At 39.5% G+C, this 15,224-nt stretch overlaps 1 protein-coding gene across 2 annotated transcripts in view; it reads right to left on the reverse strand.

Annotated features, from left to right (window-relative positions):
* Nucleotides 1-7,828: 7,828 nt before the first annotated feature.
* LOC125431896 (cytochrome b5 reductase 4) overlaps nucleotides 7,829-15,224 on the reverse strand; it is a 31,118-nt gene continuing 23,722 nt past the window's right edge. The window contains exons 14-16 of one of the 2 annotated variants that reach the window (XM_048495092.1): nucleotides 12,358-12,444; nucleotides 9,957-10,121; nucleotides 7,829-8,434 (exon numbers count right to left, since the gene is read on the reverse strand). In XM_048495092.1, coding sequence (XP_048351049.1) covers nucleotides 8,380-8,434; nucleotides 9,957-10,121; nucleotides 12,358-12,444 — 307 coding nt within the window. In that variant the 3' untranslated portion in view covers nucleotides 7,829-8,379. Of the gene's footprint in view, nucleotides 8,435-9,956; nucleotides 10,122-12,357; nucleotides 12,445-12,566; nucleotides 12,663-15,224 lie in introns of those variants that run through there. The other variant, XR_007244360.1, reaches the window with a different exon arrangement.

Here is a 15,224-nt window from a genome sequence, read left to right on the forward strand (position 1 = left end):
GCTGCAGCGCCCCTCTGTCTCTGAAAACCAGCCACAAGGCAGTAGCACCAAGATGGTCAGGGTGTGTTGGACTGAAAACAAGAAGACTGTTGGATCTACTGGTTCAAGGGACAAGGGTCATCGTTCTGCATGCAATTTGTGGGATGTCTTTGTATTGCAAGCTGTTCTGGAGGACTCATGGCGGTACAATATTTTAACAGTACAAATCAATGTGTAAATATTAAATGTACCATATATACTCATGTATAAGTCGAATTTTTCAGCACATTTTTAATGCTGAAAAAGCTCCCCTCGACTTATATGCGGGTCATTAAAATTTTTTGTGTGTTTTTACTTTGCAGTTTTTATGCTAGTGCCACCAAAATTTCAGGGTACCGTCAGAAGACACTCCTGATGATACCAGCCAAGCTTGGTAAAGTTTGGTTCAGGGGGTCCAAAGTTATGGACCCCCAAAGGAGGTGCCCCCATTCCCCATTGTTTTCAATGGGAGCTATTAGTAGATGGGGCTACCCTTTGAGGGTCCATAACTTTGGACCCTCTGAACCAAACTTCACCAAACCTGGACAGTCTCATCAGGAGAGTCTCTTTATGATACCAGCCAGGTTTGGTGAAGTTTGGGTCAGGGGATCCAAAGTTATTGACCCCCAAAGGGGATGCCCCATCCTCCATTGTTTACAATGGAAGTTAATAGTAGATTTTCCATTTCTGATAATATCCCTCTTAAAATCTAAGTTGGGTTACATTTGGACATACAGATGATGATGAGGAATCCAGTTTGGGAGGATTTTAACTCTTGTGTTTTAGCTTGGTTGCTGGTTGAGCTAAGGTTTTTGTACTTTTAAAGTTATTGTTGATACCATATTGTTCTTGTTGACCCTCTTTTCCACTTACAGAGCCAGTTTACTGTTTTTCTTTGAAATAAATATTCAAAAACATTTAACCTCTTGTTGCCTCAATTGAGGTAATTTTATTGGCATCTATTTTTATTTTTGAAATTTACCAGCAGCTGCTGCATTTCCCACCCTCGACTTATACGCGAGTCAATAAGTTTTCCCATTTTTTGTGGTAAAATTAGGTGCCTCAACTTATATGCGGGTCGACTTATACGCGAGTATATATGGTACTTAATCAGAAGCAGATAAACACGCTCCAATACTATCACTCAGTATCAGACAAAATTTTGATTTCAATACTAATGTCTTAACACACTCCATTCTTTTCTTGATGACATTCCTGAATGCTGGTTAACCTTAAAGGCCAAAGTATGGGGTATAAATACTTCCACGAAAAACAACCCCAGGCAAATACACCACCATCACCACAAGGTAAGGGGTGCTGTCTTTCCAAGCGTGTCCATCACCCTTCATATCCCTCTTAAAATCAGCATATGTTAAAGTTAACTGTAGACTTTCTAGAGCAGCAGGTCTACAATGATGCTTACTGAATTGATGCAAAATCACCTTCTAAAGGAGTTTTGGAAGTGAGGCCAAGGGCACTTTCTCACATGCAGAATAATGCATTTTCAAGCCACTTTCAATGCACTTTGCAGCTGGATTTTAGGGTCCCCAGTTTAAACATTGAAAGTGATGCTATTTTGGGGTGGATTCACCCCCACCCTGAAACAGCATCACTTTCAATGTTTAAACTGGGGACAGGGACCTCAGATTCTCCCTTTAAATCCATTTAATAATAATAATAATAATAATAATAATAATAATAATAATAATAATGTTTATTAGGCATTGAGAGAATAAAAGAGAGAAAGAAAACAAGCATAGGCAGGAAGAGGGTGGATTTAAAAAGAGAATCTGGGGAAATTTGGGGGGGGGGTGCCTGCTGTCAGGGGTGCAATTATTAAGATAGCAGCACCAAAATTTCAGAGTACTAATGATACCAAATTGCATCCAAAATTGTAATAGAAACCCGAAACCTAAAGCAGATCATAACCCTATTCTCGGACTGCATCCTAGAAATCAACGTAACACTAAGGCAAGACACAGCCTTCCCTAACCAAAACCTAAAATTGACCATAGCCCTATTCTCAGACTTCACCCTAAAACTCAACAATACACTAAGGCAAGTCTGAGCCGCAGCTCTTGCTTTAACACTAACCCTAATTTATTACTTTAATTTAATTTATTTTTGTTTCAATTTTGGGAACAATTTTTGATTGAATAAATTAAATAAAAATAATAAATTAGGGTTAGGATTAATGCAAGGGAAGGGGCTCGGGCTTGCCTTACGGTTACTTTGAGCAAAAGGCCGAAGTTGGAGAATAGGGATATGGTCAGTTTTACGTTACGGGTTTTTGTTACAATTTTGGGAACAATTTTTGACTGAATAAATTAAATAAAAATAGTAAATTAGGGTTAGTGTTATCGCAAAGGCAGGTGCTCGGGATGTCCTTACTGTTACGCTGGGTTTTAAGGTGCAGACCGAGAATAAGACTATGATCGGTTTCAAGATTCGGGGTTTTGCCATAACCCTTGCCCTTGCCTGAACCCTAACCCTAATCTTTTATTTTAATTTATTCAGTCATAAATTGTTCCCAAAATTATAACCAAACCTGAAACCTAAAACTGACCATAGCCCTATTCTCAGACTTCACCCTAAAACTCAACAATACACTAAGGCAAGCCTGAGCCACAGCTCTTGCCTTAACCCTAACCCTAACTTATTACTTTTATTTAATTTATTTTTTGTTACAATCTTGGGAGAAATTTTTGACTGAATAAATTAAATAAAAATAATAAATTAGGGTTAGAGTTAGCACAAAGGCAGGGGCTCGGCATATCCTTACTGTTACGTTGAGTTCTAGGGTGCAGTCTGAGAATAAGACTATGATCTTATTTGCTATAACCCTTGCCCTTGCCTGAACCCTAACCTTAATTTCTTATTTTATTTTAATTTATTCAGTCATAAATTGTTTCCAAAATTATAACCAACATCCTAAACCTGAAACCGACAATAGCCCAGTTCTCAGACTACACCCTGGAACTCAACGAAACAGTGAAGAAAGTCTGAGCCCGTGCAATTACCTGAACCCTAACCCTAATTTTTTATTTTAATTTAATTTATTCAGGGTGTTTGTTGTGTGAGGGGGAAAGGAAAAGGAGTTTGTAAGCCCCTTTGAGTCTCCTACAGGAGAGAAAGGAGGATATAAATCCAACTCTTCTTTTTCTCTGTGGCAAACCATGGAGTGTCTCAAAGGTGTTCTATCTCAAAGGTGTTCATTTTCAACAGCTTGGGCAACACAGTTATGAGATTGCAATTTGCAGCTTGAAAAGACACTGCCCAGCAATACCAATATAATTAAATACAACCAATTAAGGTACATTTCAATCTCCTGTACCAATTAACTTTTCATATACATATATTTAAATTACCTTATCCAACATGATAAGAGGTAAGAAGAGAAGAATTTTTTTATTACTATAAGCTGCCTTGAACCACAAGAAAAAAGAAAAAAGTTTGGATTTTAAAAAATAATGTTTATTTTATCAACAAATTATCATAAGAAAAGGAACGCAACATTTAAAAAATGCTTTGCATTTGTTTCAGTAAAAGAAGATCACTGTGTTCACAATTGTAATCATTTAGAAAGGTTTTGCTATAGAAATTTTCTGACACGGCCAATAAATCATGATCTTTCCACTAAATTTTCCAGTCTGGTGATTCCATAGAATGTAATTTTAAAAACCCTCAATTCCCTCTTGCGGAGGCAGAAAACCACTCTCAAACGCCATCTCAATTACTCAAGATGCAAAAAGATTAACTTTTGAAAGCTACCTGTGCCTTACCAAAAAAAAAAAAAAAGGATTGGAGAACATTGTCTGTGTCCAATCTTTTTCCCCCTGCCATTGACTAAGCAGTCACGGCCAAATTAGCCTGCCAGCCATGAACAGAGCAGAATGAGCCTCTTCCAGCTGTTTGCTTTCCTTAGGCTTAAGGATGCTTATGTTACTATGACAACCAGCTAACAGGGGACCGCATTGCAAGATGTTTGTCCTGAAATAATTCAGCCCTAAATGCAAAGAAGCTAAGAATGCCCAAAGGCTAGAACAACCATTATACTAAGGGATGCTACTTTGGAGAGGGCTGGAGAAAGGGCATGTACAATTTGTAAATCACATAATTCAGAAGTTGGAAGGCAAGACCAGCACATCCTTGTGGACTATAACATACAAAGGTGTGCAGACAATACTCAATTAAATCTCCCAAGCCACAGCAGAGTTTCCAGAATTTAGGCAACTGGGGCTTAAATATATTTTTACACTGCTACCATGATTAGTAAAAGCATTTTATTACGATAAATAATCATCATAATTTACACTGTTGCTACACAGCCCTGATAGAAGGAAATATTAGGTGGTGATTTAATAAACTGAGAATTATATCTCCCAGAATTCATGAGCAAGTAAAGGGTGAACAAAACATAAAGGTAGATAATTCAAACAATTGTCTTTTACCACCCAAATAGTAAACATGGCCCACATTTTTATTTCTATTTGATGAAGGCTAATGACATTTTCAACAGTAACATGGTAGGGAAGAGAGAAGTTAGGTCACAGGCACCGCACATGAGATTCTGTACCCATGAAGAGTGAAGAAACTGATGATCTAAGTAATAAATGATTTAATAAAGTAGTGCACAGAGAACAGTACAGTAAAGTGGTGGGATGGCCATGGCTTACTCCTGTAATGTACGGTTTTTGTTTTTAAAATACAGACCTTCCCTTATTTAAGAATGAACCCGCAGATGTATGTATATGGTCTGCTGGTCATGTATACCTTGAACTGCAGAAACAGAAAATAACCCTGGGAACACACTACACAGCAGTTTGTTTTAAAATGAATAAACCAGTAATTTTTTTCATCACCTATTACACTTAATTCTATCTGAACTTCTTGCCAGCTACCAGCTCAGGGGTCCTCAATGTGTGCCCACTGCCACCATGGCACTGGCCAACACTGGAGAAAAAAAAACTCAGGCTCCTCAAGCAGTTTTAAAATCCTAATAAAAGGAAATTTGGTGGAATGGTGTAGGATTTCTGAAGTGTTTACTCCATTGCCCCCTGTTCAACAATTATTTATGTACACACCCCCACCACAGACAGCTGATAAATTCCTATTCTTCACTGTGCACAATTTTATCCAATAATCACATCTGTAAAACAAAGGCAACAGGTATCAGTTTTTGACATCATTCCTTCCTCCCATACCCCCCAATCACATACCAACTATTTGTTCCACCACAAGAGCATAAAGATGCCTTTGCACACAATCCTGTGCATGCAGTCTGAGCAGTAATCCCAGACACAAATACAGCTCATTAGGAGAATACAAGATGACATACTGGATCCACAGTTTTACCAGTCAGACCCATGGTGGGTGGAGGGGGGGGGCCTCTGCTTTCCAAGTCATGCTCCTACCTATCCTGCCAACCTTGCAGGGTGGCCTAGAAATGCATTGCCGGTGAATGCCATCCTCTGTGTTAACTCAGTGTCACTCATAAGGACAGAAAAACCTGCCTTGACTTGCCCTCACCAACATCAGACTGGTAACTTGCCTCGCCCCTTCCCAGAGAGATAAGGAAAAAACAGTGGCTTTCAGCCTACAAATCAGTTTCCAACTCCAGTTCTGACTCACAAGCCCTGTGAGAAAAAGGATATGCTAGCAAGGCTTTCATCAAGAGTTCCTGCCAGACATCTTCCCAAATACTATTCTCATCTTATAGTTTCTGTCAAACCCCTCCCAAGACCTTGACTTTGTCCCAAATTTGTGATTAAGTTAGTTTCCCTCTAAAAAGCTAACCATCTCTGGGCACCCCTTGGCTTAGAACATTAAGCCAAGTGCCAAACCATTAAGTTTAACTATCCTCTGCTTAGGTGTCCAACACTTAAGTGTCCTTCTCTTGTCTCTCCTCTGGAAAACAAAGAGCTTCCTCTTTCCAGAAAGATTAAACTCTTTTAGCATGGCTAGAGGGCCTAATTTTTCTTATAAATTAGCTGCCCACCCTGCGGCCAGTGCCCAACATTTAGTGCACTATCCTCTGGTTCAGTTGCGCTACGTGTCATCTGCTTTCACCCTGTCTCTTTGGTGCTCAGTGCAGGCATTGAACTCTGCTTTCTGGATCCCTTCTTCAGGATAAAGTAATTATAGCCTTCCCCCACAACATCTTTTCCAGACCTATCCACTCAACACTATCTACATCCTAGGACTATGTGATTTCTCTGTGTGCTTTGACCATTCGTGTGCTTACATTTTTATTATTTTATATTTTTAATAAAATTTGTTAAACTTACTCCTGACTTCTGTGGTTTTCTAAGGAGAAAAATCTAGCATATACATAAGTGGAAAAGGTCTTATAAAGTTATTCAGCCTCTCATTAAGCAAGGTCTGCCCTCCCCGAAGTCTAAACGGGGAAAAACCCAGCATTTTGGGTAACATGCCCTAAAACCACACCCAAGGTTTGCAGTAGAACAAAACACTAATTTTGAGTTTCCTTCTCCATAAATCACATTATGATGGAACAGTACCGTCACTCTACAAAACCAGTATGGATCAGCAAAAGTCCTCTTCCAGGGGGAATCCATATGTCTTTGCAGGTGAGAGGAACCAAAGATTACGTACCTCAGGATCCCATCACTCTTTGGAAACTTCCATTCCCCTTTCAGATTCTCAGCATTTCTTAAGAGGGTAATATACTGGTAACTACTGCTTTAACAGGTTTGCCTGACCCATACTTTTAACTACTAGCACAAATGGGTTGTAGCTATCAATTCTGGCATTTCACATTCAAGACAGATGGCGCTAATATGAATAGCTGGGTTAAATTAGAAATATTTTAAACTATTCATACAAAAAGTAATGCTAATAGTCTCCTGGACTCTGACAGCAGCACTCCTATCCCAACTTGGGCTCAGTATTGAAATATAACAGTACAATTACCTCCCCCAGAACAAGGCTGAACAAACAGAACAGAATAGTTTCCTCATAACTTTTTCAGTAACACCAACTGCTCCCCATCGCTCAAAGCAATTTACTTGCATTTCTTAGATCTCATCTTAGAAGTGACATTCAGTCATACAAACATTATTCCTCTCAGAAAAGGGCAGGAAAAAATGGATCACGAAATGGCACACTTACATAGGAAGCGGTTGAAACGGATGAAGCGCAAATCCAGCCAAGCACTGTTAATTAGAGAGAGGATTGCCAGATCAAGAACTCCAAGGTAAACTGTAATTCTGAATTTCATCATCTTAGGAAACATCAATTTCCAATAAGAGCCACCTCTGCAGGATTGGCCCACCATTTAGAAACACAGAATATCAGGGTATTCTTGCCAGTAATTGTATGCAGTGTTATTCCAGTCTAAATCCACCGAGTTTTATTGGAGTAATTCTGTATAAAATGGCATTGCATGGATTGGATCCAGTTTCCATTCTGCTAATGGTGGAGGCTTCTTCTGACTGAAGCAACTGTTTACCAACAAGCACGCTGTTCCTGCTAACACAAGGAATCGCTGGAAGGCTCCATCATTAGCAGAACGGAGACTTTGGATTCTGCCCAATATTTTATATACAGACAAACCGTTTCTCCAAAATGAGGCCCCAAATCAGTTTTCATCTCCATTTTATCCTCTTTACTACTATGAGCCAGGATAGCCTGAGATATGGTGACCAGCTAAAGGAAACTCAGCAAGCTTCCATAGCAGACCAAGATTTGAACCTGGGTCTCCCAGTTACAGTGAAGGACAGCAAATGGCACCAAGAAAAAGAAACAAAATATTCTTTCAAAAAAGGAATAACAAAAATATCTAGTGCAATGTTCTTCTGCTTTTATTTTTCTTATATAAAAAGTCATTTAGCATACAAAATGGATATTCTGAGTATCATCTACACAGGGACAAAACACTAATCTAAAATACTACATATTTTTGATATCAGTAAGATTGTACTGTAACATAACACTTTTCCTGAGTTAACAGTGCAAAGGTATATTCATACTCTATTGCTAACAAGACAATGTACAATAATGAGGTTCTAACACAGGAAGTTTCTGGCACCTATATAGCCAAAAGTAATCAGTGCAAAGAGATGCTACAAATCTTGTATTTGACAAGGGCAGAGTTGCGATTGCTCTGGACACAATGAAATTACACTTACTTACCCCTAATATATTTGTCAAGTTTTTACACAGTAGCAAAAATAGAATTTTAAAGCAGCAGAATATGAAGTTATTTCCCCAAAATATTCAAGTAATAACACTGAAAAGAGCAATATGTTCATGCACAACATGTCCTCCCCAAGAATTAAAACAAACAAGATAAATATGAAGACGGTAAAATATGCAAACAGAGGTCTTCAACTTGGTTTTTTAGGCTCTAAAACAGTGTATCTCTTCACAGGAAGTCCCAAGGTCTTGCAAAATCCTGAAATTCAAAATAATCAGTGATAAATTAGGAAGCACATAGGCAAAGCAGAATAAACTAGTGTGATTTTTGTTAATGCAAAGCATTTTTTGTAAAAATTGAAATGATTTAGCTGTGTTATAATGCTTTTTCACCAAACAAAAAATAACATGAGCCCCAAATTAAAAAATAATCAGGCTTACAGACTTCTCAGTTCTTAAGCTTTACCAAGAAGCAAAAAAGGGTCCACAGTCAGAGGACTGGATTCAAGGGAATGTAAGTGCAGGATTTACCTGTATTCCCCTTCCCCCAGTAACTCTTAAGCCTTCAAAATTAGTATGATGGAGATTATAGTACTCATCATGCAGCCCAAAAAGGGACACTGCACAGAGAAGGAGGAACCAGGGGAAATGGTGCCCCTCTACCTTTTCCTTCAGTAGTCTTTCTTTGGCAAAAGACCTGCTAGTGGCGCAAGAACAAAGTAAGAATGATTTCACCTAGCTCCCCTCCCACATTACAGCCACTCCTGGCAGCACAGCGTTTAACCACATAGGCTAGGAGCAACTTTTCGAAGGTCACAAGAGTTGTTGTGGGAAGCAGCAGGTGGGAAACACGACAAAGCACCTGATGTTGACAACATGTTTGGAGCCATGCCAGCATAAATCCAGAAGACACTCATAGTACTGCCTGCATTTTTTTCTGGGTCAACCATACTTTAACTACTGATGATTATTTCAAATAACTGTTTCTACATACTCAGGATCTGACCCTGCAAAACGGTAAAGGTAGCCCCTTTGCAAGCATCAGGTCATTTCTGACCCATGAGGTAAATCACATCATCACATTTACTAGGCAGATTTTGTTTATGAGGTGTTTTGCCATTAATTTCCTTAGTTAACTACACTTCACTCCCAGCAAGCTGCGTACTAATTTTAGCGACCCCGGAAGGATGGAAGGCTTAGTCAACCTTGAGCCGGCTACCTCAAACCAACTTCCATCAGAATCAAACTCAGGTTGTGAGCAGAGCTTTGACTGCAGTACAGCAGCTTACCACTCTGTGCCACAGGGCTCCCTTAACACTGCAAGCACCAATCATATAAACACAACAGTTTGGCCAATTGTACTGAGAGTGTTACGCAGCACCAGAAAGGTTTGACTAGAAGCAACAAACCATATTCTAAGCAATGCCCCAGAGCAATAATGTCAAGCCTATATCTCCTTTGTCCCAAGTCTTCTAATCCTATAAATTGGTGTATTATAGGCTACCGACAGATCCTGGCTGGATCCCTGCCTTTTACGATACCCTGCAATTTGTAGCTGAACAACATTCACAGCCTATTTCTCCTGCAGCTCACTAAGTACTTTCCTTTCACAAAAAAACCCTCTTCATGAACGACTCAAATGTAATATTACACGAATGTCCTTGCAAATTCTTTCCCCTAGAACGACTCAAAGGTGAGCTGTAAGAGCCAACTCTTTCAAATGTCCCAGTAAAACATGTGAATGTGTAGCTGATATATCAATATTTTCTCCTTTTACTTACTGTAGTCCTTGTTCTAAGAAAGGTAATGGACCGCATATACAAACGAGAATCTTAGAATCATCTTTACTTCTTTTCACAAACTGAGAGACAAGAGAGAAAGAAATTTTCCCTTGTTTCCCTGTCCATTTTGCATTCGGCTCCGAGAGGACAAACTGAGCATCAAATCTGGAAAAAGAAAAATATAGAAGGGATATTTAGCATGCACGAGTGTCAGCTTTTCACAGATATCAAGTCACGCAAGAGCCACTGAACAAACCTGAGCTAGAATGCTCATACTAATTTTGTGCAGTACATACCAATCTCTAATATTTGTGTACTATTTCAGTATGTTTTATAGGCCTGGTGAGGCTCATTACTGATTGTGTGAGGGCTAGTTGAAGGTTCGGCTCAAGCTAGCTTCATTTCATTTAACATTTGTAGAGCAGTGCTGGCAACAGAACTAATAGTCTTTATGTGGAGGTGAACACAGGCCCCTTTGACATTCTTGTCGCCCCTATGCCTTCAAGGACCACATGGCCTAATATGCTTATATATACCTTGCCTTTTCTCCACTACAAAACAAAAGGCAGCAGGCCCAAGGTTCGCAAGAGATCTCTCATCCACCCAAACACTGACCAGGTCCAAACTGCTCATATTCAGCAATGGTGAATCCTCCAACTGCATTCTGGGCTTATAACCATTTCTATTCTGTTCTCAGGCAGGGGGAGATGACTGTGCAAACTGGGGTTTTCCACACAGCTCAACCCTCCTTTGATGGAAACCTGGAGCAGGCCCTCTCCTCTCCCATGCAAAAGACTCAACAGAGTGAATTAGTCATCAGATCTCCTCAGCAGCATTACAGCAACTGCAGCTATGTTTCTAATTATTCCAATACAATGGAGCTCAGATCAGTGATTCTCTACATCCCAGAATATCAGAGATTTTAGGCAGAAGGATTTTGGAAAGAAATTAATTCTCTGAGTGTGAATCATCATTATGCTTGGAACTTAGGTACAACGGCTTCACAGTTTTCCTTATTACTCATTTTTAAAATGTGGCAAAATCTACAAGCAGCCCTGAACAATAACAGGCTCAAGGAGTTGATCAAAGAACCAGCACAGGTACAATTCCTGTATTTCCTGTCAAAATCAATGGGAAACATCAATCTGTCCTTGAATTTTGCCATTACAGTTGCACAGCAAGTCATATTTCTTCTAGTAAATAAATAATGTGGCAAATAAACTAAATCCTTTTTATAGTTCACAACAGAAACCTGTTTTGATAAAACTGGGCCAGGACACTTGTCAAGCTGAGCTGAGCACTTCACCTCAACAGAATGAATAATTCTAACAAGTTCAACATCTGAAAGCACCACCCTATTACAAAATGTAAGATGAAAGATTAAATTAGAGGGTAAAGCCTCCTACACTGTAGTTAAGCACACAAACAGGAAACATGCACTGAAAGGGAAAATAGAACAACAGGCAGCCCGGCAGATATGCAAGTCTCATAATTGTGCTATCAGACAAAGTTGAACCTAATTTAGGAGTGAATACTGGGTAACGGAGATGATGAGTTGTGCTCTAAAAGCATAAGATAACATTTATTCAACATTTTATACAGTTTATTCATGCACAGATTCCCAGTTCTATACAATATGGCTCATCAGTATAGACCAATATGGCTCATCAGTATAGACCAGTATACAATATACTCATCAGTATAGACCAGTATACAATATACTCATCAGTATAGACCAGTTTATGTTTGTTCTAAGATGGCATCATCACAGAGGACTTATGTTTTCAGAAGCAACACATGAACATATTGCCTTATGGAATTATGACAGTAGCTCTAGTTAATGCGCATTTATTAAACAGAGATAAAACTTCTACTCGTCTTACAAACATGCATTTATGCCAACAGCCTGAAATTTGGTGCAGAGATCTAGCTGGACAGGATCAAATATCATAAAAATGGCTCGGGTACAGATCAGTATGCCTTGCAATTAGGCACAGAAAGTCTGCAACAGATTTCACACACAAGAAACACCGTATCTCTTTTAGTTGGTTAAAACTGTATCAAAAACACAAAGGTATGCTAGGGGTCTTCCCTGAACAGATTTACTCTTGTAGAAGTAAAATACTTCCTTTTGATAATGTACACATTGATGGGAGTAAGCTGCTGAGGTGTGTGCCCCAATTCCTGAGCTATTTGCCCCTGCTAAAGTAAACTCTTCTTGGGAAGGAGTCCAATCATAGTCGCGTCTCTCCCTCAAATGCTGTTGTCCACCCTATGCCTAGTCACTTGAAACTTAGAGGTGGGTAGACCTGTGCTGTATTGACCTGGTTGCCTCCAGTGATATCCCATTCTTTGCCAATCAGGAACAAACACCATCATGTTCTGTAGGTGTCTACATTACCTTGCATCATCAAGGGCTAACTGTTCCAACTGACTTCTCCAAAGTATATCATCTTCCGTTTTGTTGAAAAACATCAGCTGTGCCGTCCTTAAAAAAAGATATTACAGCTTCATCATTTAAATGTTTAATTGTAATCTATTCAGTACTACACAAGGAGAACACATTGACAAATGCAATGTCTGAAGATTCATGTTCTCCTAAGTTCTCACCTATTTTGCTATAGTCCTTTTCACCCCACTCCTACTTCTCACTCCATCCTTATGCCCCTTTCAAGTTTCTTTCATCTTTCCCAAAGTTGGAAATGGCTGCAGCGAGAGGGAAAAAGTAAGTATGAACCATGGTCCTTGATCCCACTCCATTAAAACATGTGATTATGATATCTTTCGTCTAGGATCTGGAAAATCCAGGTTTGAATCCCCACTTGGCCACTGAAACTTGATGGGTGACCTTAAGCCAGTCACATCCACTCAGCCTCAATTCTGGCCTCCAAAGAATACCAAGAGGGTGACACAGAGGCGCAGACAATGGCAAACCACATCTGAACACTTTTTGCCTGGAAAACCCTATCGGGTTGCCATACATCATCGGTAACTTGACAGTCAAGTTAAAAAAAAATTAAAATTTCACTTTAGGGAGGGTGAAGAAGTTCCATCTGCTTGGTGAATCAGGGAGCAAAGTAGAGTGTGTCCTAAGAGAAAAGCATTGCATCTGAATTGGTCACGTTTGTCTGAGGGTCTGTACTACAATCTCTAAATACAGGAGTCAGAAATGCCAGACAAACTGGCATTGCAGACATATTAACTAGCCACAGTTAGTACAGATTACAGTTAACAAGCAAGGTACAGACTGCAGTTTAGAACCAACTAATAAAATCAGGAAGGAGGGAGGTAGTCTGTACTCTGGCACCAAGGTAAGACAAGAGTTCAATCAAAGTGTGGTTGATATAAAGTACACTCTGCAAGTTCTATATAAAGGTTTTTGCCATTCTATTTGGACATGGCATTGAGTAGTTCTATTAGAAAAATAATAAAGCTAGAAAGAGCTATTTGTCACATCCAGAATAATTTCTAATGGAGTATTTTCCACCATATAGCATTTTCTATATACACACTCTGATCTAAAGTACACTCTGCAATACATCACTCTGCTATAGATATCTGTGAATTTCTTTAGATTGAAGTCTTTATTGGACTCAACACTCCTCAAAGAAAGAAATCTTTACAACAGAAACATTCAGTCACCTTAGCCTTAGAGTTACATTCAGTGAATTCTAATGTTCACTGTTGTTCAAACCTACCTCTACAACACAGATTGAACTATCTCTGAAAACTATTTGCTATTGGAAGAATATCTACATATTATTTTGAAATGATTTTTGCCCCAAGAGACATGTTCAATCAAGTACTAAATATAATTAAATGTAAATGCTAGACTGTAATAATATAGGCGTAAGAGTGTACTGTTTAAGGTTAATGGGATCAGATTATAACTTCAGTACATGTACAGGGTTTTTATGGTTTATTACAAAGAGACTTCTAACAGTGTGATTTAATTGCTCTCTCCTTATCCTTCAAGGTCTAGTGACATTGTACAGTTAGTAGGAATAATATCACAAATTAAATAGCTCTGTAAAAAAGATTTAATGTGTTTAGCATATCCTTAACACAGACCTGGTGAGAGGATAAAAAAATTCCACATAGTGGAGATGTGATGATGGGGCAGCAGCCGGGGGGGGGGGGGGGATAATGAACTCAAGGGAAAATCCAGGTATGAGGGGGAAAATCCAAAAAAATAAAAAAGTGAGTGGGATTTTTGAAAGACAACATTGTAAGTTTAAAAAAATAAATAAATGACATCTTGTGATGTAACTGCCATCTGGGGGATTGCCTTGCAAGCCAAATAAACAATGCTTTAGCTGTAGTGACCTGCGAGGAATACAAGGAGTCCAGCAAGAACAAAGAAGGCAACAGCAAAATCAGCATGGCTGGAGACAGAGAGGAGGAAGAAAAGCAAGAGGCAGGGATGGAAGAGGAAGAAATGGGAGCTGCTGGTGGGATCGGACAGCCACAGGGCATGCTTTCTACAAAAGCTCCTTTGCCTGCCCCCCCCCCACTGGCCAGGTGACTGGAAATCTGGCTAGAAGCATAAAATGTACACCAGATGTATATTCCATTCCAAACCCAGACACAATCAGCTGGCTAGGACAAGCAGAGACTTGCAAAAGAAAGTACACCCTACTTGTCCTCTGCTCCATGCCCTCATTTCCCTGCAACAGTCAGCAAACTGACAGGGAGAATCTTGGCTCTGCCATTTTTCAGCTCCAAGTTCTCTTCTCAATCATTAGTAGGGTGGCAAGGAAATCCAGCTGGTTCACTTCTTTCCATTCAATGTGAGGGCTAGTGTGGGGAGAAACTAAGGAAGGAAGGAGGCTAATGGGAATACAATTCTCCCTCACCACCACCTCTCTGCAGATCTATTCTTTGCAGCTGCCGTGTGAGGTTGGCAAGGACCAGGACTGCCCGAAAGAGCACTCCAGCCCTAAGGATGGCTGCAGAGGTAGAAGCATACCCATCTGTACACAGTCATCTTTGGGCAAGCTGAAATGTTCTACCATTTATGCGTCCTCACTTGTCAAGTATCTATATGGTGGAAAATGCTCCATTAGAAATTATTCTGGGTGTGACAAATAGCTCTTTCTAGCTTCATTATTTTTCTAATAGAACCACTCTGTGGCATGTCCAAATAGAGTAGCAAAACATTTTGCGAACCACAGTAGGAAATATAGCATTCCTTCCAAATGACATTCAAAGGATACATTTCATAGAAATATTGGCAACTGCAACAATGGCTAACAAGCAGAACCTTTT

Source organism: Sphaerodactylus townsendi, linkage group LG01 (genome assembly GCF_021028975.2).
Source record: "Sphaerodactylus townsendi isolate TG3544 linkage group LG01, MPM_Stown_v2.3, whole genome shotgun sequence".
NCBI classification, from domain to species: domain Eukaryota; kingdom Metazoa; phylum Chordata; class Lepidosauria; order Squamata; family Sphaerodactylidae; genus Sphaerodactylus; species Sphaerodactylus townsendi.